This window comes from Rhopilema esculentum, chromosome 10, assembly GCF_057945365.1.
Source record: "Rhopilema esculentum isolate cy_ngs chromosome 10, ASM5794536v1, whole genome shotgun sequence".
Classification (NCBI taxonomy): Eukaryota; Metazoa; Cnidaria; class Scyphozoa; order Rhizostomeae; family Rhizostomatidae; genus Rhopilema; species Rhopilema esculentum.
Window position 1 is genome coordinate 6,578,753 of NC_142824.1, and position 27,667 is coordinate 6,606,419.

Genomic DNA, 27,667 nt, shown 5'->3' on the forward strand with positions numbered 1-27,667 from the left:
ATCATTTAGCATTGTTGAATAGCACCACTCGTAAAATACAGCTTTGGTTGCCAATTATTGAGATCAAAAGGATTGCAGTAACCTTTAAATCCGGCTTTTAGCAGTCTTACTGACCGTTATCTGGGTAGGATTCTCCGAATTGCAAGCCACAGACTGCCTTTATAGATTCAACAATTTTTTAAATTTTATCCGAACATTACTGCTGAAAACCATATGTACAACCGTATTATATATGCCATATAAAAGTGCGCAATGATTTCAGGGCTCAAAATCTCATGTTGCAAGGCAAAATGTACACAACTGATTGCATAATTTGTTATGATGAAAGTGCAACAGCACAAAATGTGACATCTTTATATTAGACGCGCTATTGAATTAATTTGTATATTTCTAACCCTTCAACATAGGTGCTACAAAGTAAATTTTGAATAAGTAGCTATTAGAAAATACCGAACCTGTCGTGCAATTTTCCCAAGATCAGGACTCGAATCTAAAAAAATTCAAGAAAATATAAAAAGACTGAATAACCGAAGTGACACGAAGCAAAACATGAAAACAATTTTACAATTGGATTTTGTTTTGCAGTATTGGAACCAGAAATGATCAGAGTGGTTAAAAATTGTTGCTTTTCAACATTAGCAAGGGGGGTTCAGCCCCCCAAGCCCATCTGGCTCTACACCCCTGGACAATAGGTTACCGGGGGAAAGTATGATTTTCAACAATTAACAACAAAAAATTTCGTCAGATAAATTTTCGGCGGATAAACTTCGTCAAAAAAAATTTCGAACAACTTTTCAGAATTTCGTCGTGGTTTTAACAAAGCAGACACACAAAAATACTATCGATATTCTAAGAGGCAAACCTCTAGCCCCGTGGAGACATGGGGTCTTGAGCACCCTCTTGGAAATTGGCTTAACCTTCCTTGCAGCTCTTTCACACAGAACAGCATTTCAGCAAAATCAAAATTAAAGCAGTATATTTGATCTGTTTTTATGCAAGAAAATCAAAGAGATGCTTTTAGCACTCAGAGAGTCTCTACTTTCTATCAATATGGTATGGAAGTTCATAAACAGAGCATAATTAAAAGTATAAGTATAGGAAGCGGAAAGTTTAATACCGTCTCTAATAGGAAAAGGTGGCCTGGAAATTTTGCTGTCTGGCAATTTGTGTTGAAAAACTCAAATACCGTGAGTGAATGAAAGAAATAGTACAGAAACTACAGAAAGACAGAGGTGGAATCTTTTGAAATCGGCGGCAAAGACATGGTTAAAACTATTTTTATCGAACTATTATAAAAATATTTTTATGGTGAAAACAAAGTTAGTTCCACAACCGACAATTATGCCGACGAAAAAGATAGTCATCAAGACGATGTAAATGAGGAAAATTACGTAATTGGAATTGATTAGATTAAAAAGATACATAAATTTGGTTTTTACCTCAAATGATAGTGTATCAGTTTATCTATGTGACTTCTCAAAATTTTTTAAAAGCAAAAAATTTCGTCGTGAAAAATTTTCATCTCATTTAAAATTTAGTCGAAGAAAATTTCGTCCAAATATTTGTCCGAAATTTTTTCACGACGAAATTTTTTGCGGTTAATGTAATACGTTAATTAATTACCTAAAATTGACTTTCCATCTTTGAACTGTGAATCAGTAGACATCTGAAACAGAAGCAGAATCTTGAGAAATGAAAGGAAGGAGGAAGAAAACTTTTACTTCCAAAAATTATCAGTGCTTGTGAAATGTTGGCTAACCCAGGCAGTAGAACAGCGTCGATCGCACGTTTCGCTATTTTTCCACTAATTCTGTTTATATTGTTAAAAAGACGTGACGTTCAGAGCATACTAATGAAATTTACTCTTTCTCATAAATAGGCTTTATCATGAAAGCACAAGTCAAGAAACAATACAAATCTTTATGACGCAGTGACAAGAATCAATTCCTGAAACAAAATTAAGAAATCACCAGATCCATCAGAGAATATGCGTTTTATCGAGCGCCAGCAGACTCACGTTTTGCTCTAATAGAAAACAAGTGAAGAGTAAGCGCACGTCTATAGAACGTTGGGTTACATATTGTGCTATTTAAATGGCACCTTCTGCAAGCCGTTTATCTCAAATTACTCAGCTCATGCGACCTGTAAACTATCGGAGATCAGTAAATCACAAAGATTTTAGACACAGTCAGCAACTAAAAGTGTAGCAAGGTACAAGGTCATTTGATGTGCAGTCCCTTCGTTGCATAGACTAGGAACCAAGGCGAACAGGGGAAACTGGGGACACGTGCATTCCCAAACATACATAATCATGGAGGGGCCTATATGTTCCCCCCACTTTTGAAATATTTTCTACGTCAATGTTATATTGTGAAAATTTTATGTTAAAGACAATATTTATGGAACCTTTGATGGATCTTCTGCTTCAGTTGCGCTACCAATGACGGGGATACTCTTTGGCTCCCTGCTCGCCTTTTCCTCTTCTTCTTTTTTCATCCTAGCCTCATCTTCAGCCATCTAGAAAATATTCACAGATATTCTATCTATCATAAAAACACAGAATGAAAATTGGCTTGCCACAAATCTTCGTTAGTGCAATGTATGCATGAAAGGCAGCGTAGTTGGCGAGGGTAGAAGAGTCTTTCTAAAGGGACTGTGTTGCAAGATTCGGTTCAGATCTCATTTCTAAGGCTGACATTCTGAACAATACGTCATAGTTCTAGAGTGCCAAATCAATTCTTGAGAAAAACTGACAACATGGTGTTGATGGGGCAGCATTAAATTTCCTCCATGTTTCAAAAAGCCAAAAATATCACAAGTCTTCCACACCAGAGAAGAGCAAATACACTCGTGAATTTGCACATTTAAGAGCAAATGTAAAACGTGGTTACCTTTTTGACGTAGTCGATCCCAGGCCCTATGCCGGCATTTGTCATCTGGGTTGCCAACAATCTTGCTAAATGATTCACCTGCGCAGCACCTCCCGCAGCTGCAATCGGCGTAAACGTCTCTTGGAAATTGGAAGGCATAGTCTTTGGCAAAAACCACATGCTAACTAATACGAGATCAGTCACGGCTTCCTTAGTAAGCTTGGGAAGCAGTTCTTTAGTGGTAACTTCAATAGCTTTATTTATGGTTGCAACAACACTCTGGCCTGTCTTCTTGACGTCACTGCTTCCGTCTTCGGCAGGCTCCTGCAATCAGGAAATTTGATAAAATAAGTTGTAAACATTGATCAGAGATGAGATTTCTGTACATACATTAAATACGGCAATACCGTATTCTAGACCTTTTCTGTCACTTATACACGTGTAAAAATTCAAAACCAATAGAAACGATTGGCAATACAATGCAAGATTAGTGATGCCAAAAAAATTTCAAGCGAGATTTCGAGAAAATGTTAAGAATTACACCCTAAATAAGGAGAATTAAAGAAAGGGTTCTTTTCTTCAAACTGTACATTGAAATAACACTTCTCAGTAAACGTTTTGTGTTCCGAGGCAGCTGTGGCAAAATGACGTTCCAAGAACGATCGAAATGGGCAGTTTATTAGCAGATATTGCAATTTACTGAAACACAAAACACTCACAGTTTTAACACGTTTTGGTTCCGGCCCATCCGGGTCAGCGGGAGCTGCAACTGCCCTAAGATATATTTCGAAATGATAATGCAATGTACAAAACATAAAAAGTCTTATGAGAATACAATTTCCTACAAGGTTTAAAGGGCAGAGTTCACACTTTGGCAATGATTACATGTCAAACCGCACCGTACTATCAGTGGCAAGATGCGACGCATGCGCAAATATAGAATTGTATATATATAAGAGGGCTTTTTGGCACCACTGAAACTTATCAAAGTCTCTTAAACTGCAACTTGACCATAGCTAGTTGAAGAAATAATCGTCAAGAAGAAATATAACAGTGAAATTTTTTCACTTCCAGTTTAACATCGCAAGTATTTTAAATTTTTTAAAAACTGACCGCAGTTAAATTTCACTATCTTTTTATCTTTCATATAAAAACATTTAATACTTTGGAGATGTTATAAATAAATGAAAATAGAATATAAAAACCTATTCCGAGAATAAAACTATCCCATATATTTTATTTGAAAAATGGCAAGGAAGTTCTTTTTCATGGGCAAAAATCAAGATATTCCAACAATTAGTTCAATCAATCAAGGAATCAAGATGTTCCTTAAACAATCAATTGAATAAAATTTAACAATCCAGAGAGTTCTTCTGAAATTTGTTAAAATCACTCACTTCGATCTTTTGAGTGCATCTGGATTGACTTTTGGAAGATTTTTTCTTAACTAAAAATTTATTGCAAAATTATTCAATGAAAAGCACAAACGGGGCATAAAACTTTGCATCGATGTTAAAAAAAGGGGCATTTCTTAGTTTCTAAACAGCTATAATACTAAGCTGCAATAAGTATTTTCTATTGTCATGAGAAGAATGAGAGTCTTGAACAAGGGTTGTGAATCTTGTGCACAAATTGCCAAAAATAAGTACTACGAAAACCAAGCTATAATCACATACAACATAAACAACTAGGATTCTCTAAATTCTATCTAGGATTTAGGTACTTTTTTGGAAGTTACTGTTAAATAAGTGTTTCTTAGCATTAAGGTTTTACAAAGTGTAGACGGGTCGTTGAATTGAAAATCGTTGTGATGGCTCATGTTGTTAAGTTGGTGTTTGAGGATAAGTACATTTTCTTAATGCTGTGAACGGTATATAAAAGGTTATAGAAGAAAATCACAATGTACCTCAGCCTGTGTTGCTCCAAGGTCAGTCAGCAATGTACCAATTTGTGGTATGAATTCAGCTACAACACAACACAGGAATTACACTTAATAGATCAGAGCCTATGGTAAGAGCTTCATAGATACGAAAATTCATACGATCAAGAAGGATAAAAAGCCTGTTGACAAGCTTGGTTCTATAATTTGTTCAGTTTAGACGTTCATCATTAAAGAAATAATATGACAAAAATTGACTAAGAGTTGGCAATGATTGGATAAAAATGACTGCTCAACATCTGACAACTGCAAGTAGCTAATTCTTTTCCACGAATCCAGCAGTCGTCCAGTTGTTAAGAGTTCAAGCAAAACATAATAAATTAGAAAATCCAGAGCAAATAAAGAAAATAATTAAATTGCAAACATGATGTTTCAAAACAATGACTGGAAGCAAAAATTATCAAGTCTACTGACCTGCAGCAGGCTGTTTTAACAGCGCAAACAACTGCATCTGAAATTAAACAGAAGCACAAAAATTGAGTTTATCAAAGCATTTCTCAGTTTACTGTCATAATCTGATTCGTAGATTTTGTTACAAAATATAACAACAGGTAAGCGTTTAAGAAAAAGCAACAATAAATGTAAAAATTATCTATATAATAAGGGCAAGTCTATGAATGATACTGAACCAATGCTACTGTCTGAACACATATCAGAAAGTATTGACAAAAGCTCTTTCGATGTAAGTAGAAATCGTGACGATTACTGTTTACCAGGCTGTTATGTGGTGATCAATGATGCGTAAACAGGATGAAACCTGCTTTGATGCTCCGAATTTTCAGACTTACTGCAATAATCAGGCAACTGTCCTTGAGGCTTGAAACTAGAAACCGCAAAGAAGCGTCTTGTTTTACACATTAAAGCTTAAGAAGAAATCTGGCACGTTATCATTTGACAATACCTTTAAGTTCTTTCGCACACTGCTAACTTGAGACTTTGCTAAAGTTGTAGGAAGGTTTGCTGTAAAGAGGGCAAGAGTGGGCATTAATAAGTGTATACATATGACAGATAAATGGCTAGATAGCTACAAGAATAACTGGCTAAATCCCCAAAAACTGTTAAACAAATATCAAACTCAAAAGGGAACAGAGAAGTGCAGAACATTCGGCATATCAATAAGCCTGGTAAAGATGTTCCGTTTTTGGCTCGGTATCTCCAAAGGTACAAGAAAAGTATCAAAAAATAACGATACGCCTGACATTAACTTAATTCCACAATCACCAACTTCTGTATCTAAATATTTCTCCAAACAACCCATTAAACCAAACCTCTTCCAGTCATGTTTCCACAGGTATCTTAAGAATTTTCAATTCAGCCACATTCATGTGAGACATGGTAAAAAATGAGATTTTATAGAGTTTTGAGTAGACTTCCCAAAGATTTAGACAAAATGCAAATGAATGACATTTTAATATAATATTTGCCTATTCTAGTTCTTGAAAGGCATCGCTGTAATAAAGATTCACAAATGTGTTTGTTACTTTAATACGATCTTAGGGAATTCAAGAGCAAAAAGGTATTGGACAAACCATGCAGCGACTCGAAGGCTTGTACCACCGTGGACATAAAAGAAGGTCTTTGCTTTGCGATGTTAGTTAATGATGTGATCACAGCCATTAAGTTGACACTGTTGAATGACAAGAAAAGAAGGTATTAAAACTCATTCAAGAGCAATGATTGAAGATCTACGGACAGGATTGTACCATATAGACTTGAGTTCGGGAATCAAAAAAGCACACAGGACAAAATGACCAACTCCTTTAAAAAGGATCATCCATAGTTATACAAACTTAACAAATAAACATAATTTTTCATTAATAGCGACCATTTTAAAAAGGTGACAAAGTTGTTGGTATAACAAAACATCACACTTAGTCGAAAGGCACAAAATGATTGCAAAAGGCAATTGTGACTTCATAGTACGGGTTTAGCAGAAATTATTGAGAATATAACTACCTGCTAATTGTTGGTGAAGCACAAAGGGATAAAAGGGCCTCGATAGCTTTTCCTCCTTCTTCTCGCATGGTAGATAGTTTCACTAATGGATGGTTTCGTGGGACCTAAAAAATAACTCTTTGGTTGCATGAAGTAAATAAAACTATAAAACGCTTAACACAATGAATTGAAAAAAAGATTTTCACGGTCTTCGTATCCATGAAGATTGAAAGTGAAAAGTTGCAATGCAAATCTTAGAGTTTGAAAGCATTTAGGACTAGGTAGTGGAGATGTAAAGTTTCCAAAGGTATAATTTTCTGTGATACTTACAATATCAAGGGAGACGTCTCCTTCTTTCTTTGGGGCATCACTGTCCTGAAATCGGCAAAAACTCTTTATGATACAAAAGTTCGCAGTATATAGAAAACTATTGCAAAGGGGCTTAAGAAGAGAGAAGACAATAACGTTTCCATTTTCATAGGTAAAAACACACTGACAATTAAAAAATCAATTGTGATTCTATCTAATCTCAATGCACATTTGGTTAACTGGATGTCATCATTAAGAGATTTCTGAAAATGTTTTATTACTATCGCCTGGCTAGACAATGCCTATAGGGCAACACTGCCTAACCTACAGAACCAAAGGAGAATTTCAATGTTACAGTTTAAAAACAATGGTAACAAACTAAATACCTGCATTTTCGGCGAGTGTACCAAAACAACCATTTCCAAGAATTTTATTGCATGTGTCCGTACTCTTCAAAGAAAAATAATCACAAGTTAAGAGCAGAATAAAATATTAAAGATTATTTTGAGATTTTCGAAAAGCACACAAAATCGATAGAGACACTCAGAGTTTGCAGCTGTAACTGGTTCCTAATAATCAATGAAAACCGACTTCAACTAAAATTAGTATTATTATCAATAAAAATCACTACGCTTCAAAGAGATTAGCAGAAGAAAACATGAAGGCCAAGATGAGATATAAAGCTGTATACAAACCCATCATTTTCAGATTTAACGAGACGTGAAATCACTTGGCGAAGCCCAGACATTCCCTGTGGAGAAAAATGGTGGAGCTGTGATAAGGATTCCGTCAACATTAAATTTTGCTCCCCTTTCTAGCGCAACTTTTTAGCCTTTTTGGCAATATATAGGTATCTTAAAATAATATAAAAGGAGATTCAGTTACAAATCAAAGAAAGCCCACTGTTTCCTGAAGCTGAAATGTTTCAAACCTGGCTCCATACTGGAACTCAAGTTATAATTACTTTCTCGTTATCATCTCGTTGTATTTTCCTTTATTTGATTAATAGATAGTAAAACTGCACAAAAAGGAAAGTCGTATTAGTTAGTTAGCAAAGAAGAAAAGTCTTACCATCCACATCACCTGGATCTCTTCCTTAATTGTTCTCAACTTGCAAACCAGCTGTAATCAACAAGGAATAACAAAGACGTTATTAAAAAAACAAATACACCTTCAAGTAATATCCCAAAGGGTAATACCCAAATAGCCAGCGTCTTGGAGTTGGTAAACCATTTGATTGCTTTAAATGCTAATGGTAACATCCTGGATTTTAGCAACTTATAGCTTATGTAGGATTGTAAATGCCCAAGCAAAGTTACAAAAAGTGGACTAAAGCAGGGACCAAATCCTAGCAATCTTACAAAAAAGCTATAAAACAGTTCTGGAAAAAAGTTTCCCACACGATATACTTGTTTGCTGTACAACATTCTGAATATGACCGTTTAACTATTACCAAAATTTTACCAGATTAATTATGGGTATAAATATAGGCAATTTGTATTGAGCCAAGAAAAGTAAAAAAACCAGGATAAACGAAGTTTTACCTGAATCGCAACTTTGTAAAGAGAAACACAAGCTAGCATTACACGCTTCATAACATTAACGTTCTCATCATCCAGCATGTATGCCACAGTGGCAATGGTTTGAGTCAGAAGAACTGGATCTTTTTTGCTGTATAAATACAACAATTTATTTACTATCATAACATTGATTCTTAAAAGCTTACAGACTGATATTTATATACAGAATAAAAATCAAAGATTTAGAATCAACTTAGGTTACAATGATGAAATACTATTATATTGTAACAAAAACTCTAACCCCTACTACTATGGTCATTTAAAAGGCAAAATGTGCATATTGATTGCCAATTGTGTTAAAAAAGCAATAATGTAGTTAGCAAATAAATTGTGTATCAGAATGAAATAAATTAGTTTCATTGTTAAAAACACAAGGTTTTGAGCATGTACTCATTTGACTTGATAACGAGTATATGCTCGAAATATTGCATTTTTAACAATTAAACTAATTTATTTCATTCTGGTACTCAATTCATTTGCTAACTATATTAATGTTATTTTGGATGAAGTTCCACATAAGGCATACATATTTAATTGTGTTAAAAAACTCTGGCTCCTGAGCAATAATTACTGTATACTCTTTTCCTGCTTACCAATAAACAGTTTACAATCTCTAATCTAAATAGGAGGATTTTTTATGCAAGAGAAGAATTTAAACATTGCTAAAATTCAAATTCTACTGGGTATATGAAAAATATAAAATAACTAAACTGATGCTTTCTTTCTAAAGAATGAAAAGAACACTTCAGAAATCTAAATTTAAAAATTTGGCAAAATTTAAAATAATTTCCAGACACTTGTGGGTTTTTTATGAAAAATTGTAAGAGAAACTGAAAAGAAGAAGGTCTAAAAACAGAAATTGAAGGCAAACATACCATGCTTCTTCAACAAAGCCAACAACAAATTTTCTTACATCTTGAGATTTGTCTTGATGAAACATCAATATTTCCTTCAATATAAAACATAATGATATATAATGCAAGGGCAGAAGCTATCCATTATCCATCTGCACATTACCTTTGTAATCTATTGTAGATCTATTGCTCATAAACTTTTTGTTCTAAAGAAGGTTTAATAAACAGAGTTGTTACAAAGGGGCTTTACTTCACTTTGCAGAGCCACACAGGGATAAAAAAAGTGAAGGTATTCTGTAGAAAGAGCAGTGGATTTGAATGGCCAACTTCCTTATTCAATCTTTAATCTGAAATACTGACAGGAAGAAATTTTTATCTTGCGATGCTTAGCTTGCTATGCTTTTTTCACCTTATGTTGGTTTGACTTTGCTTTATCAATCATATGCTTTGAGCAAGTAAGGTATAGTGTCTTCAATTGTTATCTTTAGCTGAATCCTTAATTCACTTGGAAGTGCATTAAAATTGTTAAGTACATGTTTACTTTCATATCAACCACACTATAATTGCAAAGGTTGTACTGACTAGAAAAATATTTATATGCATTTCTTGAAAAAACTATAACGGAAAAATCAGACTTCATTCCCTTTGTCATTAAGTTACAAAGAATAATCCCCTCTTCCAATGCAAGGATCTTAACATTGTACTCTGCAATTCTTAACACAAAAAATGAGCTTTGCAAGTACTGCTGACACACTCTTTAGTGTGTGCTAACAGGCTCTGTTATCTTCAATGTTTAAATGCAATATGCAATATACCAAAAAGCTGTTTTTTACTCACATCAAGAAAGTTGTCAAGCAAGGTAGGGTCCTTGTTTATTATCAACTCTTGTACCTATGAGAAAAGAAGATGCTATCAATTCATCTAATAGCCAAAGAACATTATTTTTATAAATATATAACTATATTTATATATATCTGCATATGTATTTGATACAAAATCAGATGGGGTTCTCCTAATCGGGTGTCAAAAATAACTTTGGCAAATATAGACTTTAGTGTTGTTGCATGCATGATCAATAAAATGGCTGATGAATAGCTGACATTAAATTCAGCTTCTCTATAAATTGACTTGTTTAGACTAATTTACTTGTGTATGTTGATTTGTTTCCACCCCTTCAAAGCATGCTAGTTGAACCAACACAATATGATCCTGAATAAAACAACTTATGTTGCTCAGTTGCCTAGCAAAAGGGAGGCAAGATGAGATTGAGGCCCTAAATGGAAAAAATATCTTTGAAAAATGTCATTTTGTGGCATTCAGAAGGGTATGGATCACATCAGAAGAAAGGACTAGGACACTGCACAATAAGCACAGCTTCTCAGTGTCCTAATAACTATCTTTGGATGCTAGATAGCATATGCAAATACAAATAAGAATAATAAAAAACCATTATGATATTGAAAGAGGTGCTTACCTGCTTTAGGAATGTTATTTTGTTGTCAGTAGAAGCTAGTTGTGCTTGATTCAAAAGGTCAATGACCTAAATAAAAAGAGAACATGATTTCAAATGCATGGATTTTCCTTTCCCTATTACTTACCAGCTCATATGTTGCCAAGAAATAATCTTTGCGATCAGAGTTGTGATTCTTATTAGCAAAGCACAGCATAGATAATTACTTTGGACATAATGGTTAAGACACTGTTTTGCTTTGACAAAGACAAACATGAAAATGCACCAGGATTTACATGCAGTGCACCTTGGAAAGTGTGGCAATATTCGAACAACTTCCACTCACTACTAGAGTTACCTTATTTACCTATTATAGAATTTCACATTTCACATTTTGATATGCTTTAAAGATTAAGCAAAGATTTTTTCTCTTTTTAATTTTATTTACGAAATAAAAATACCAGTTGGCAATTGAATTGATGGCAAAATGATAACCCTTCAATCAATATCCTCACATAATAATAATATTTAAATAAACTTACTCTTTCTGATGTGGTATCTGTGTCTGCATTTTGCGTTTCTGCATCTTCTCCTTCAAAAAATTGATGAGCCTCAGACAGCCTGCTCCTTTTCGCCATTTTGATATGCTCCTTTGCGCTTAGCTTCCAAACGAGTCATGTTTCGAAATAGAGGTTATCAAAATTTGAGTTTGGATTTCGATTTCTGAAAATTTCGAAAGAGTGTGAAATCGTAAACAGATTTTTCAAAATGGGTCTACTAACAATCCTGAAGAAAATGAAAGAGAAGGAAAGAGAAGTTAGACTGCTGATGCTGTATCCTTTTCACTTTTAGGCGTCTAAAATCTTCGTTTGGCGTTCAGTACAATTCGGTAGTCAAAGATACCCCACACAAGAGCAGCTATTCTGTTCATATTGTTTTATTTTTAATAAAATTTTACTTATACACGATCTTAATCAATATATACAAAGAGTCATATTCTTGTGCACGGTTTTGTTGAGTGTTATCCATGAGGACGTTAACTCTCGACGAGCAGTTTTTTGGGTGAAACCAAATTGAGAATTTGCACTCATATGAACTAATGCAAGACCATCACTTGAAACTTCCTACTTTTTACTGCACATCTAGGATTCAAGATAACAAATATTTCATTCTTAACTATTTGATATGTAGAGGGCTTGATAATGCTGGCAAAACTACAATTCTGAAGAAGTTCAATGGGGAGGATATAGATACAATAAGTCCAACACTTGGTTTTAACATAAAAACTTTAGAACATAGAGGGTAAGCAAATTCATTTTATCAATAATTGTAATTTACTACGACATATTTGAATGTTTCCTTTATTCATCTGGTTGCCATCTTTCTTTACCTGATCATTATGTTATAATTCTATGTATAATGAGTTTTTACGCTTGTATATCAAGCAACCTTTGACATCCCACAGCTTTAAAAACATGTACTTGAACTAATCTAATGCCATTCTTCTCTTCTAAATTTACAAAGTACTATGTTCTGAATTTTCAGGTTTCAACTTAATATTTGGGATGTTGGAGGTCAAAAGTCACTCAGATCTTATTGGAGAAATTATTTTGAAAGCACAGATGGTTTAATTTGGGTTGTTGATAGTGCAGATAAATGGAGACTAGAAGACTGTAAAAAAGAATTATCATCTTTGTTGGTCGAAGAGGTATATTATTTTCTTGACTTAAATACATTTACTTCAAAGTATTTTTTGAAGCCATGCATGTAAAAAGAATGAAGTTGAAGTCAATAATGTAAACAGCAAAGACTGTTCAAAAAGTTTGCCTTTAAATGGTTTGGTAATTTAAAAATGTTTGATGTGAAAGGTTTCAAATTGAATGCTCATGCAAATGTGTGTAGAAAACAATTAATAGCTCAGACATAGAAACTTGAGGTTTACTTTTTTAAAATCTTTCTCTTATGGTGTCCTAGAGATTGGCTGGTGCAACATTATTAGTTTTTGCAAATAAGCAAGATCTACCAGGTTCATTGAACGCCCAAGAGATAAAAGAGGTAAGCACAGTAAAAACATCTTGCAATTTCAGAGATGAAAAAGGAAAAAATTCTTTGAACTGATTAATGCAAAAATTTTGAACATACAGTAAAATGTGTTAATAAGATACTTGCTTTAAATTTATTTTCCAGTGCAAAGTATTGGCATACTTGGCCTCTAAAATGTTATTCAAAATTAGGAAAAAATGTTTAGAAAGAGGAAATAAAATAGGTTGCAATTTATCACTCCTTTAGTTGAAAGCAGCATTACAGACATATTTTCATGAATAATTTCATTGTTCATAATTTTTTTATTTAACTTCTTTTTAACCTATTTAAAATTTACTTTGGGTATAGCATAATTAATTGGTTATTCCCTCAAAGTATGCAGTAACTAGATTATATCATAGTAAGCATTTTGTGAAAATAGTAATTAATTTCAATGCTTATTGATTTTTGTTTTTAATTAAATTTTTCAAGATATAAGTTCTTGTCTTTTTTTAGGCCTTGAGTTTAGATGAAATAAAAACACATCACTGGTACATATGTGGGTGCAGTGCTGTAACTGGAGATCATCTTCTTGAAGGAATGGACTGGATAACTTCTGACATCGCCTCCAGAATATTCACAATGGATTAACTTTTACTTGGATTTGTCCAAAACTCAAGTGCAGTTAATCTGTTTAAATTACATACCCTTTAGCTCTAGCGGTCACAGAAACGGCAGTTAAATCAATTAATACGTTTTTATTCTTAGGTAAATTAGTGAACACATTATAAATAGATTATCATTCTCAAGGCTTCTTGGAAATTGCAAAGGATGACAGAAAAGCAGTAAATTTGGTAGTAGTGGGATATATACATATATACAATTGAACTACTCCATTACATTGTACCCTAGATAACCTGGACTTTCACTAAGTCAGACTGATTGTCAATTTTCATTGATTTTTTAACCTGATTCAAATCAAAAATCGTATCCTGGATAAGACAGAAATTTCCTAAATTAGACCATTTCCTTACATCCCTTGAAGATCCCACTTAACAGGATTCAATTGCAATATCATCTTATGCCATTGTGTATTTGTACATTATTTATTAATTGTATATTGTACACATTGAATTTTTTTCTCCACAATTAACAAAAGAAAGTTTTTTCAGCTCAGGAGGCCATTGTTGGTAACGGTGCTTAAGAGCAAAGTGAAGGAACCCCATGTTGATTTACAAAACTTTGAGAAGGAGCTAGTTAAAAAATAGCAACTTCTTATAATCAACCAAGAAATATTTTTGAGCAGTACTTGCACTTTCGGTGTTTTTCAAACATTTTAGTGTTACTAAAAAGTTGATGATCCTTAACTAGATAGAATATGATAGAACACAGCAGTTTTACTCATGGTAAAATAGATTAATGGTAACAGCAGCAATAACACAATTTGTAGGAAGTATGTGTATTGCTCTGCAAATATAGATTTTTGAATTTGCATTAGCAGCAAATTGCAATCAAACATAATCAAAATCGGTCTTCAAAATATAATAGAGACTTTCAAAACACGTTGCAACCCTCAAAGAGCTTTTCAGGGCTGTTGAAAAATTAGAATAAAAAACATAATTCTAAATTGCTGCATTTATGATCAAAATATATGTGTAACCGTGAAGAATTTCATATCATTAATTTGTCTTATTTACATTAACTACAAGTTCCAAAAGTTTTTTATACTCAGCATGAGTATCCATCTGAATTCCTGTTATTGTTGAAGCCTGAAAAAAAATTAAAATAAACCTTTTAATCTCCGTTCAAATAATTAGTTATGAAATGAAGATAAAAATAAATTAGCCTCGCTTTTGTTTCATTTCTCTTATTTGGTCGGTTTTTTAAAATGTTGCTGTTTGAAATTTATTTGAGAAAAAGACAAGGAAATTCATAGCTGTAATACTCAGTATGTACCTCAGTTCCAAATTGTTGCACATCAAGAAGCAATTGCTTGCGAATTTTGTTTTCATCAGACATATCATTTGAAGCTGATGTTTGTGTCACTGCTGCATCAGCTCCTTTACGCAGCCGCTTAAGCCGCTGGAGACTCTCTTCAGTTTTCTTTATTGAGGCAACAAGTTCATCGACAATGACATAATATCTAAAGGATAATAGTTATAAAAAGGTGACATAGTTACATAAAACTTGAGACAAAGTTATAAGTTATAAAAAGGTGACATAGTTACATAAAACTTGAGAAAAAGTTATAAAAAAGGTAAAATATGAAACTACATGAATTAAAAATCAATTTAAAACTTCTTTAATATTTGTAAAGTGAATGGGTCTGACAGGAAAAAACTGTAAATATTATGCCGATTGCTTGGTCTTTAGTGATCTTAATTTTGTATCAAGTGGGATTGCCATTAGGTTCCTTTATGCTGCTACAGGGACAAAAGAAGGCCTCTGGGAAATGCACTAAACATTAAACAGCTTTCCAGTTTTACTGACAAAATTAAATTTGCATAATAATATTTGGTTACCTGGATGTCATTACAAAGACTGTTTTCTGCAATAAGTCAGTGAGATTTTCTTTGTCAAAACAAGCATTTACATCTTCACTAAAACTTTTTAATGGTGAAAACGCAAGAGTAACATAAGCTGATGCTTGTGATGGTGGCTAAAATGAAATGCAAAAAATATAGTAATTAGTTATATGAAATAGTTAGGGGCCATTCACAAAGGACGTCCAAGCTGAAGGGGGAGAGGGGGTTTGGTGAATCTGGATAAATTCGGACATAGGGGGAGAAGGTGTTTACGCAATCGAGACGTCCATGTTTCAAGATATTGGAACGAGGCATTTCAAGTCTCAGTTTGCATTGACCTTATCGTCAAATATTCGGACAGTCTTCCAGGCCTATACTTCTCATAAAAAGAAATGTTGAAGTTGGGCTGCAGTTGGCTAGTGTAGGGGAACAGCCTATCAAAAAAAATAATTTACACGGGTTTTCTGCAAACCAATGGCAATATCACATCTGAAACCAGAAGGCTACGAGCAATTGACTTGCCATATGACTTGTTCTGTCAATCTGTGCAAAAATGCATGCAGAAAAAGGTTGCAGTAGATACCAGTGCGGTTTTGTGAAATGCTTGTAAAATTTCACCTCTATAGAGCTGGCTAAAATGCATCTCAAGATACCTGGCAACAAGTAGTTGGCACTGAAGAGTGTCAGAGTGAAGCAGCAGATTTCTCCTCTTATGGATATTGCCACCTTTTTGAAGCAGTCATTCACAGAAACTGACTACTTAAACGAAGAGGGAAACACAAATTTTGCTGCTTATATCCAATGCCTTCTTTGAATACAACATTATACAAAAACGTACTAGAAAATCAAAAATTGTTCATCAAATCAGTTTATGGTTGGAACAAGGAATGGCTTTTTACATTCTATTTACATATACATGGTTGAATGGCTTTCAGTATGATGTCGATGGATGTCCGAGAAAGGGGGGCTCTGAATACGGACAATGCCAGACAAAAGAGGAGAGGGGGTTAAAAAATTCATCTTTTTGCTGGACGTCCTTTGTAAATGGCTCCTTATCAACTAATCTTGGGTCTATGTGAGTTGAAAAATGTCAGCCACAGCAGTTCTTAAAGGTTTATAAAAATCAGTTGCTTGAAATTCTTTGTAGAGAAAAGTTGGTAGAGAAAAAATGGAGTGCCATAAATTCATGAATAGGCACCCCATTTGAAATTTGAAAGAGCACCCTTCTTGAAAGAGAACTCCCCTTAAACAGTGAAAAACTTAAGACCTTTCCCTCGAATGTATGTCCATCCGTTAAATAGGTGCACAATAGTTCATTGATATGGTAAGGTCTAAAAAGAAAGGTCTAAAAAAGTAATCTAACACTAATTTTTAAGAAGAAATGTGACACTTGCTGTGCGTGTCTTTTCAAATGGAAATTCAGAGTGCGTGTACTTTACATTCATCTTCTGAAGTTCATAATTAAAAATTTCCTGACGATCTATTTTACTTTTTGATGCATGTGAAGAAATGATTAAAAATTAATGAGCCGTCCACTTGGAACGAGTGCCATCTTAAGCAGTCTAAAATCTAATGAGTGCCCCTTCATACTTACATCACGATTAGTCCTTCGATAAAGGCGTGGAATATTCTTGGTATTCTCGAGTTGCTGAGATCCTTCATCCGAAAGACATTTGACGAAATGATTTGAAAAAGAATCCATGTGATGCTTAAATCCTTGTAAAGTCTCTGTAAATGCATCTAAAATTCAAGAAGATTATTATTTTACTTAAAATACAAACAATGTAGTTAGCTCAAAAGCTTGAAACATTGTAGCTTTTAGCAGATCAACATAATACACAATTTAAAATGAAGATTCAATTTCATTTCTTCTAATTTTGTTATTTGTTGATTGCATTTTAAAACCAAGACTAAATATAAAACAAATATTAAAAGGGCGCTTGTTTCAACTGATAATCGCCATTTATTCTCTTGAACTGTTTTTATATTCAATTGAACTTTGCAGACTATGTAAACCAATAGCCTTTCAAGGACTTTTGAAAGCACAATTTAAATTTTAAAAACACAAAATACAACATTGAAAATTCAAAGACAAACATTTAAAAAGTTTTCCAATTCTTTTTGGTGAAAATCTAACAAATATAGACTATTTTTGAATTTGGTCATTGAGTACTAATCATAGCACCCAAGTATGCTTAGGGAAAGATCACAGCACCCAAGTATGCTTAGGGAAAGATCACAGCACCCAAATATGCTTAGGGAAAGATCACAGCACCCAAGTATGCTTAGGGAAAGATCACAGCACCCAAGTATGTTTGGGAAAGATCACAGCACCCAAGTATGCTTAGGGAAAGATCACAGCACCCAAGTATGCTTAGGGAAAGATCACAGCACCCAAGTATGCTTAGGGAAAGATCACAGCACCCAAGTATGCTTAGGGAAAGATCACAGCACCCAAGTATGCTTAGGGAAAGATCACAGCACCCAAGTATGCTTAGGGAAAGATCACAGCACCCAAGTATGCTTAGGGAAAGATCACAGCACCCAAGTATGCTTAGGGAAAGATCACAGCACCCAAGTATGCTTAGGGAAAGATCACAGCACCCAAGTATGTTTGGGAAAGATCACAGCAACCAAGTGTGTCCTGGATAAAATCGATGATAACACGCCTCAATATATTCACTTGACCCATAAACAAAAACGAAATATTAAAAAAAACATTGTTTCTACTCATTTTAAGAATCAAGCTCAATGTACAAGGAAACTATTGTTAAAGCACCGCAAAATTGACTGAAGATCGCAATAACTGAGGCTGGACTTGGCGTCATAGAAGTGTCCTGTTCCAAACTGTAAGTTGTAAATTTGTTAAAAGAAATAAATGTCACTCTACCTTCGTGTTGTTCACATGAGCTGTGACATATTGTTTCTAAAAGTGGCTTCACCTTCTCATTGAACAGCTGAGATACCTGTAGGATTGATCTAAATTATCTACCAAAACAGACAGCGCTATCAAAACCTATATAACAATTTTTTTTATTAAAACAGATACGTTTCGAGCGTTTGATAAGCTACAGAGTTCTCGAAAAGAGGGAGGACCATTGCACAAATATAGAAGTGCATGATTTGTTACATGAAAGGTATGGATACTGAAATTAAGTGCGCAAGAAAAAAATCAAAGGGAGGGTGTGGCCTTATGCAGGGCATGAATACCCACCGACCACGCGACCGGGCGGTCGCAGGAAATTTCTCATGCATAATGTTTTGCAGAAAATTTTTAGCATATATCTTTATTTCTCTTATTTGCCCCTGCTTGATAGAAATATTCAGTTTTTCATCTGGCTTTCATCTTTCCTTTGTTTGCATAGTTTTCGTACGGTTGCAGGTACAATTTTTTTTCATGCATTGGCCTAACGCGATACCAAATCTCTCTGACAATAGAACAAATTTTCAAAAGGGAGAACACTGGCGAAGGAGAAAATTCTACCGTTGGCAGGAATCAGGGCCGAATCTTCTAAGCCACAATATAAATTTTTACTGATTTTACTTTATTCAGGAGAAGGTCCCGAGTACACCCCCATACATCCCAATGATTCGCACAGTTGACTGAAACAAACCTTTTCATTCAATTTGAAGACATCACCACATAATACACCAATATCGATAAGGTTGTGTTTTGTAACTGGTTTGGACCCATGTGCATCTTTTTCCTCTGGCTCAGAAGCATCCACCGTACAAGAAACCTGTGAAAAAAGTGTCGCTCAAACAACTATACTGTTTAATTGTGTTATCAAAATTGAAAAAACGTGATACTTTTCATAACAGAATTTCATCAATTGATTGTTTTTGAAAGTTATGAACAAGTTCATAATGGCAGCCTAACTAAAGGAAACTCACCACTTCCTCGGATATGTCTTTTAAAGCAACGATCAGTCTTCCAAGAATCTAGAAAAAAAAGTTTAAGATTCATGATTTACTAGTTCTTGCTAACTAAGACGAATCTCATTGATATATACCCTAGATCAAATTTCCCCTTAAAATTCTTAGTCCAAAACTTTTGATGTAGCCTTCCCCACTCCCCCATAAAAACCTTTTGTAAATAATACCCCAAGGCAGCCCGAAAAAGCAAATGAGAATTTCAATATACAATTAAATGTGAATTAAAACGCTGTACTGCGTTGAGAATGAAAACTGTATTGAAGAATTGCGCAGTCAGTGTAACCCAAGAAGAAAGGCTGCCTTGAATAAACCAGATTTTTAGAGTACTGCAATCAATTTCCCTGGAAGCTCATGTTAGGAAGGTTTCCCGTTAAACCACAATTTATCAGCTAATAAAGTACTTTTATAAATATACCTTTTCGCTCGAGAAATAACACTGGTGAAAATATTAAATTTGAACCTTAATCAGTGTTAGTACCTGAAGAAAAAGCTTCCAAAACCGGCTTAGCAAAGGTCGCATGAACACTTTGTCATCCCAGCATCTGTCTAAGGCCTTCCAAACCACTGTCACCATATTAATGGAGAACAAGTCCTCGGATCCTTAAATCAACAAAAAGAAAATCTGAAAGATTCAGTAATCGTAAGTGGTGTCGAATGCATTATTATAAATACATGTCCCCTTATTCTGATCTGATCTGATAAATTTGCAAGGAAAAACTTCAAAAAATTGCAAGATAATATATGTTTTCTTTACCTGTCAGCATGAAACAGAAAAAATTAAAAACAGTCTAAACACAAAAAAACATAAGTTCACTGATCTAGCCAAAATTTTTCGAAATCTTTTTCAAAATTATTAATAATAACTTTTAACAGTTATTAAATATAACAGAACCGCAGTTATGATGCGATGCAATGAAAATGATGATACCTTCAGGCGATCGTTTAAAAGGATTGTCAATAGCAGCTTCAACACTGCCCCCAATTTCTTGAAATCTACGAACAACAACTTATTAATTAGTATTATTACCTTTCTTCCAGCCAGTTAATAATTAGATTACACAGTCAAGAGGTTTAAATTGCAGCTAAGAAAGTTCATAGAGTTTAGGTTCTGATCAAATCCAGTCGCTCGTATCAACAAGCGAATTCATCTAATTCTATTTACTGATCGGGAAATTAATCAATTTATAAAGTTCCAATATTCGCATATCCCTAAAATGTAGGTGGCAGAAAACTTGAACAAAATTGAACAAACAAAATGACTTGGAGACTTTCTATCAGTTTTCCCCAGTCAAAGGATGGTTAAAGAAAATAGACTACAGCCAGAAAAATTGAATTCTGTTAGTAGAAGATTTGACAAAAGACTGGTAGAAAAACCATTGAAAACCTCTAACCTTATCTGGAAATACACAGGGAGACTCCACTTTGCCATGAACGTTTGGTAGCTGGAGTGAGCTCTTAGTCTTTGAAGACTATCGAATGAAGTGCAACAGTCTTCGAATTCATCGACAAATTTCATCAATATTGTGTATCTCTGCAAAAAACATATAAACTTTGAAAACATTTACAACTTTCCAAAATGGCCAACAGTATCAAGCAAGGCATATTCTATAAAAATGATGGGCGCAGAAAATGGCGCAGAAAATGGCCCAAAAAAGCAGAACATGAAGTTTTTGACAGTGGCCTTAATTTGAACAATAATTTTCAAGGACATAGAACTAACTTTAATATATCAATGGCATACTAAAGTTTTGCAAAACTTCAAAACAATTTAAATCAAGTATAAAATAATCTTGCTGAAGGATTTCTATTGTGCAGAAAGCGATAAGATGATGAATATATGAAATAAGTTGAGTTGAATTAAATATGGCACCTCACCTGAAAAAACAGATCTGGGTTTCCAGGTGAGAAAATGAGAGAGAGTCTCGTTTCAAAAGCATTGTCGATCTCTGGCCAGACAGTATTAACAAGGAAATCAAACCCCTTGACAATATCCTCTTTTTCGTCCTTGGTGGATGTTTGCTGCTTCTCAGTGGTAAGTTTAATCACCATTTGACAGTCTGACTTGACAAAGTGGATGACGTCATCGCAAATAGTTTGCAAACCTTTCTCTTTGTGGGAATCTTCACTGATCAACCTCTCTATCCGAGGTTTGACAAAATTGTGACGGAACAAATCTTCAGCGTGTCCAGTTTTATCGATCAAAGCATACGTGCGTAAACAGCGAAGAACCAGCTCTGACTGGTCTGTGGCTAGGCCATCCAGAAAAGAAGATTCTAGACTTTCTTGTAGCTTAGAAGTTATAAGCGAGACTCGCTGTAAATCAAAGCAGAAATCAACAATCCTACCTTCAAATTGCATTAAAAACTTCTTGGAATAAAAGTATTTTGACAATGAAACTCGACACTTTATTTTTATCACTTCAAATATAGCCGAGCACAGAAAACATGAAGAAAGGTAACCAATAGGTAGTCACACCGGAAAGCTTGGCATTAAAGAGAAAAAATGTCATCCACCGTCATCATGTCATTAAAATTGGGTTTTGGAAGTGGCTTTGAGCCCTCATCCTACAAATTTGGGCGGTATAGCAAATTTTAGTGTGGCAAAAGTATCAAACACAAATTTCAATGAAAGAAATACGAACAAAAATTACGAATATCAAATCACACAATGAAGGATCTTTAGATCTTTGCATGTTGAGTGTCATTTAGGAAATGGAAAAATATTGATAATTGCCTACCCAGGTCAAAACAAATCTAGCGGTTTTTCGGATCATTAGATAAAAGCTCTTATATTACAGTCAAAATCAGGTGCATTTTATTAAATGAATTGATATAGCACTAGGGTGGCAAATATTATCAAATGTAAAAAGATGTTTACGATTTCAAAAGGGGCTCGAATGTCTGTAATTTGAAAAAAATATTAAAAGCACATTAATAGTGAGATGCAGGGCCATGCAGTTCTACACAACAAAACATTTCATTTGAAGAAAACATTTTCTTGCTTACCGATTTGATGCTATCTATGATTTTATGACCTTTGCTTTGGTTAACATGAAACTGGAGCTGGTTGAATTCACCGGCAACTCTCTCTAAAAAATTGCCCATTGACTCCCTGAATAAAAAAACTTCAGCACATGAAGGAGTACATGAGAAAAAATAATAGCCACAAGCTTATTTAGAACTGTGAAGGTTCTTCATCAATTCATTTTTTTCAACAAACCACTGATTAAACTAAGAATATATTTAGCTGTTAAATTACAACTCCTGAGGTCGAGAATAAACGTGGGTTTGTATAAACGGGGATGGGTAATGGCCCAGTCCAGAAATATGTACATGAAATGTTGGCTTTCTCGGCTTCTAATACGGGGGTTGAAATAAAAAATACATTAAACGGGGGTTTAAATAAAAAGCGTGGGAGTCTTCAAATGTCCTGATGGGAGAGGATTTTTACTGATATAGGAGTACAGGACGTCGCATGAAAGTGCAAAAGATGGATTAGCTGAGCATATTATGAAGGGGATTTACGAGTAGTCAGGCAGGTTAAAACAGACAAAGTTATGTGAGTTGGTACTGATTCCTTCCAAAATCTTTATTTTCCCCTTCCTTATATTTATTTGAAGATCTTAGTCCATCCTTGTAGATATTTGGCCATACTTAACATCAACCCCTCCTTAGCTTAGCAGCATGGCAGCATAATTTATAGCTTTTGACAAGGCCACCGGGATTGGGGGCAGGGGGCAAATTGCCCTTGGGTCTTATAGTCTAGGGGGCATAATGGATTCCATTTTAAGAATGGAAGTAATCAGATGCAACAAAAGTATGCTCAAAAACAGTAAAAAGATTTCATCCATTGTAGGAAATGACTGAAGGATGTAATTTAAAATGCACTCAAAACTATGAAAGACAACAAAAGGAGTAATTGACAGCGATACAATAGAGGACATTATGACAGATATACAATAGTCACTACAAGCTTTCTGCTCACCTGTTGCCATCCATGTAGATTTCCATTTCTGAAGAGCCAGGTTTAGCAAATAGAATTTTCTCTATCTTTTCCAAAGAACTAACAACATTCAAAAGATGCTGTAATTTTGTCTATAAATAAAAGTGATACTTATTCATCATAGGTTGTCTGATTTTGACTAAAAACTGATATGGTATGGGGATAATAAAAATATAAAAAGATATTTTCATCATTGCTATGATATGAATACAGATAAGAAGTTTCCTTGGCTTGCTGATAATATTCTTTCAAGTCATGATGCTTTCATTTAGGGACTATGTATCACGAATGTCTAGTAAGGTCGGTTTTTTTCAAACTCTTCACTTTCAAAATTGTTTGGGTGTTTTCCAAAAGCAATTACTTCCTTCCTTTCCCTGAATGTCCAATGATGAGACATGAAAATGAATATAAACTAAAAGTTCAAAACATCAAATTTACTGCAATTGGCTGTAAAATGGAGAAAAAAACAGAAACAGCCTGTGAAATACAAGACCAAGATAACATTGTATAGAAAGAACCAGAACTAGAGCCAACAAAAACTTGAGATAGCTAGACTTTCACCATACAATAATTTCTGTTTCCCTTTATTCAACAAACATGAAATATAAACCAGCACAGATAAATTGTATTGGTGCAATAATACCTAGACATCACTTATAATAATAGATGATGTTCATGTATTCACAAAAACCACTCCCCCACATCCAGTTCTGTCTGCTTTTTAAAAAAACACCTTTTCCTTGCTTGATGATACATCATACATCTTCTATGAATGCTCTGTTAGTTTATATACAAATTTTACTTTCAGTCTAAAAAATTTACTAACTTCTTTAGTCATACCTTTTTCTCCCTTACTTGTTTTCTATGATTAAGTTTACGGTTGATTAAGCTGAGTTCATCGTCAAGTCCTTTTCTGCTCACCTAAAAAACAACATAGAAAATTAACCATTTACAAAATTAGCCAATTAAAAAATCCCTTCATGAAACAAAAAAAATTGCTTTCAGGGCACTCCCTGTTTGTTCAGCTCACGCTTTCTTATGTTGGTAGAGTTTAAAAAGCATCAGAGATTCTCAAGAACAAAAATGGATAGTAATGTAGCAAATATGAAACACCGCAATACGCCAAGAATAAACAACAATGAAAACACGTAAATCAGTAAAAGCTAATATTTCGCCCCGGCATACGGGGCTTCATCAGAGCAAAAGTTACCAGGCTAAAAATTGACATATTTAAAAAAGGCGATGGTGGTGTCGGATTGGCTGATGTGGAATGGTGTGAATGCAGCGCAGTGGTAAAGGAGGGAAGGGTGGCGAATGCGAGAGGGTGGGTGGTGTTGGAGGAATGAAGACATAATGGGAATGAAGTACTATAATATGAAATAATGATATTGTTGCTATAAGTTTAACGGTAAGTAGTTCTGTTCATGCCATTTGGTGGCAGAGTGTTTGCCAGGCCAATGAGGTATTGCTCTTTGGCTCGTCAGACACTCTCTCGTTTGTCATTGAGTTTCAGTAATGGTGTTACAGTAAGGTCATTGATGGTATGTTCTGGGCTACAGAAGTGTTCTGCAACACCAGATTTGTCTACTTAATCTGGGAGCCCATCGAGCAGTCTGCTACAGTGGCCTTTTCTTCATTCACACAAAATGGATAGGTTTAATATAAAATTTGCCACAATAATACGCATTAATAACAAGGTGAACAAGAGATTACTTTTAAAATCAATTTTGTTGGAAGCATTAAAAAGTTTCTTTACAACTTACCCTGATTTCTTCTCTCAACTGACCCAAAGGTTGCCTCAGATGCTCAATACTTTTTTCCATACCAACCTGAAAATTTTTTATATTGAAAAATGTTGATAGGTGGAAATTTAGTTGCAAAAAGCTCTTATGGTGACACCTTAGTAGAAAGTACATTCAATGTGTCTGAAATTGATAATGTATTTGATTTTTTTCAATAATCTGGTCATACTTGCTTTTAGTAAATTTGCTTTTTCTCTCAATACAAAAGTGAACCCTGATCTGTGTAATGAATAGGTAAGAACACAATACTTCATCTACTAGTAGGGGTGTACCGGATCAGGATTTTCAGAATCCGGCCGGAACCGGATTTACCGGATTTCTTCGTGGAATATCCGGCCGGATTCTACCGGATAATCTGACCATTTATAGAATTTTCAGTAATAAAAAGTTTTGAGCCACTTTGCAAAAAAATGTATAGCGAGAAGATCAAAGAGACCAATTCAGGGTTGCCAGATTGAATTTACAAACGAAGGCTAGACTGGTGAGCAATTTAAGACAAAATGCTTACAAAAAGGCCAAATCAAAAACTCTCTCAAGAATCCATCGAGCAGGCACGGTTATATTTCTATGCTTGTGCCTGTTAGATAATTTCTTAACTTTGATAAGAATCTTACTTTTTTCCTAAACTAAACAATATTTAGGTAAGGTGACAAAATTTGAAATTTGGTTAACACTTTGTAGTTAACTACTACTTATTCTATGAATGTAGTAATTACTTATTAATTTTTGACGTCTGCTGAAAAGGCCAACAAGGTCAAATTTAAGTAGTAAGCAAAAAACAATTTTTCCAGGCAACCTAAATCTAAAAACCAAAAATGAAAATTTGGCCTAAAAAGCCGATCGGCAACCCTGGACGAAATCTGTGAATTATATCATCCAGTTTTCTTGTTTCGTGATGACGAGCACTTTCATTTCAAATCTGTTTTCAAGGCGCTTGTTTTATCGTTGATATTGTTTAGTTCTGGAAAATCCATTTTTAATCACTGTATGAAGGGAGTCTGACTTGGTTTTCCAAATTTTCTTAGTTATGATTAAAGTTCTGGAAAATCCGGCAACTGACCGGATTTCGGAAACAAATCCGGCCGGAACCGGATTTTCAAAAAATCAGCGATCCGGCGCCGGATTATCCGGCCTACCGGATATCCGGTACATCCCTATCTACTAGAATAAAAATCTCATAATGACTTTGATAAACATAAAACTATTCGCAAAACATGATAAAAATCCACAAAACATAATTTCAAATGGCAGGTTCAAATGGCTGCCAGTTTCTATCAAATGCAACTGCTGAAATTGTGTTAGAACCAAATATTTTTGTATTCATATGACAAGATTCTGGTAGAAGTTTATACTCACTAAATTTGACGACAAGCTAACAAAGTCAGCATAATCTTGATTAATGAGATCAATAAGTGCCACTCTGATGTTTTTGTAATGACTTTCCAGATCTTCTCGTAATGTGTGGAGAGAAACTCTGTCTTTGCATTCAGAAACAAACTGATCAACATGGAAGTCCAGGGCCACAAATTTGTCAATATTGAAACAAAGATCTTCTTTGCTGGAAAGCAAGGACTTTGCTTCTGTGAAATTCTGCAGTTGTTCTTTCAATGCTTGACTCTCAACTTTGTTACTTTCGCTTGCCATGGTTTGCGAATTCTTCTAATCAGATTTCTACACCGACATATCTAAGACACAGCATTTTTAGTTGGGTATTTAAAATTTTCTTGAATTTCAAGTATCTGGTTATAATGGAAGCGGATGGATAAGTCGTTTGATATAAAAGGTAATATAGATAATAGGCAGTGGTTTTTGGAGTGGTGATCAATTCTAATCTAAATTCTTTGTGAATATATCTCTTTTGCAAATAGGATTGAGCATCTAGTTAGCTGAAAATTGTTAGAATTTTATAAAAAGCCTTGTTGCATGCTTAATGAAAGACTTGATTTGAGAATTTACTAGAGAATCTATAATATTACACATTTACTGGAGCCTGGCCGGCCGTGGGTGAAGTGATGTCGTGTGAAATGAAATAATATAAATGCTGAAAATAGTAGAAAAGTGAGAGAAAAGACGCATTATCACATTTCCAATGCAGAATATTAGAAAAAGAAAAAAACACAAATATGAAACTGTTTTAAAATACCTTGATACAACGGTTTATACTTGTTCACATACAATTTCCACGTCGACCCAAATGCCGCCATGAAGTGGACTCTCATTGGTGTTTTCTTGTGTTGTTGTGAAAGCCTCGGTACCAGCATCTTTTTAGATCTCGCAAAGGACCATGACACTACATTATAAACAAAATTTTGACCTATTATCGGTTGCCAGGTAGAGAAAAGCAACTATGAAACGCAGGTGAGAATCACACTTGTTTTTTATATTAGAACCAGGCACGTAAGTACCGGGGGTTTAGCATAGAGATATCCTATCTCTATGGGGT

At 34.4% G+C, this 27,667-nt stretch overlaps 3 protein-coding genes across 5 annotated transcripts in view; 1 reads left to right on the forward strand and 2 right to left on the reverse strand.

Moving 5' to 3' along the window:
• The window catches only part of LOC135691052 (symplekin), a 41,871-nt gene extending 30,248 nt beyond the window's left edge, over window positions 1–11,623 (reverse strand). For all 3 annotated transcript variants that reach the window (XM_089110955.1, XM_089110954.1, XM_065208798.2), the window contains exons 1-20: window positions 11,480–11,623; window positions 10,962–11,027; window positions 10,325–10,378; window positions 9,509–9,582; window positions 8,598–8,724; window positions 8,125–8,175; window positions 7,749–7,804; window positions 7,440–7,503; window positions 7,075–7,119; window positions 6,766–6,869; window positions 6,339–6,436; window positions 5,711–5,769; window positions 5,224–5,260; window positions 4,777–4,835; window positions 4,268–4,317; window positions 3,590–3,644; window positions 2,892–3,194; window positions 2,407–2,517; window positions 1,624–1,666; window positions 456–490 (exon numbers count right to left, since the gene is read on the reverse strand). In XM_089110955.1, coding sequence (XP_088967081.1) covers window positions 456–490; window positions 1,624–1,666; window positions 2,407–2,517; window positions 2,892–3,194; window positions 3,590–3,644; window positions 4,268–4,317; window positions 4,777–4,835; window positions 5,224–5,260; window positions 5,711–5,769; window positions 6,339–6,436; window positions 6,766–6,869; window positions 7,075–7,119; window positions 7,440–7,503; window positions 7,749–7,804; window positions 8,125–8,175; window positions 8,598–8,724; window positions 9,509–9,582; window positions 10,325–10,378; window positions 10,962–11,027; window positions 11,480–11,575 — 1,587 coding nt within the window. In that variant the 5' untranslated portion in view covers window positions 11,576–11,623. The remainder of the gene's footprint in view (window positions 1–455; window positions 491–1,623; window positions 1,667–2,406; window positions 2,518–2,891; window positions 3,195–3,589; window positions 3,645–4,267; window positions 4,318–4,776; window positions 4,836–5,223; window positions 5,261–5,710; window positions 5,770–6,338; window positions 6,437–6,765; window positions 6,870–7,074; window positions 7,120–7,439; window positions 7,504–7,748; window positions 7,805–8,124; window positions 8,176–8,597; window positions 8,725–9,508; window positions 9,583–10,324; window positions 10,379–10,961; window positions 11,028–11,479) is intronic.
• Window positions 11,615–13,685, forward strand: LOC135691067 (ADP-ribosylation factor-like protein 2). Its single transcript, XM_065208820.2, has 5 exons — window positions 11,615–11,770; window positions 12,129–12,239; window positions 12,483–12,645; window positions 12,912–12,992; window positions 13,476–13,685. Exons 1-5 carry the CDS (start codon window positions 11,706–11,708, stop codon window positions 13,608–13,610), a joined length of 555 nt encoding a protein of 184 aa, XP_065064892.1. The 5' UTR covers window positions 11,615–11,705; the 3' UTR covers window positions 13,611–13,685.
• A 905-nt stretch (window positions 13,686–14,590) lies between these two features.
• Window positions 14,591–27,495, reverse strand: LOC135691059 (conserved oligomeric Golgi complex subunit 2). Its single transcript, XM_065208808.2, has 17 exons — window positions 27,368–27,495; window positions 26,581–26,909; window positions 25,186–25,251; window positions 24,263–24,343; window positions 23,405–23,514; window positions 22,426–22,531; window positions 21,296–21,733; window positions 20,812–20,951; window positions 20,349–20,413; window positions 19,899–20,020; window positions 19,379–19,426; window positions 19,099–19,224; window positions 18,375–18,450; window positions 17,079–17,224; window positions 15,482–15,618; window positions 14,916–15,102; window positions 14,591–14,728 (listed from the first exon to the last, which is right to left on the reverse strand). The coding sequence occupies exons 2-17, from the start codon at window positions 26,866–26,868 to the stop codon at window positions 14,639–14,641; spliced, it is 2,226 nt and encodes a 741-aa protein (XP_065064880.2). The 5' UTR covers window positions 26,869–26,909; window positions 27,368–27,495; the 3' UTR covers window positions 14,591–14,638.
• Between the last annotated feature and the right edge of the window lie 172 nt (window positions 27,496–27,667).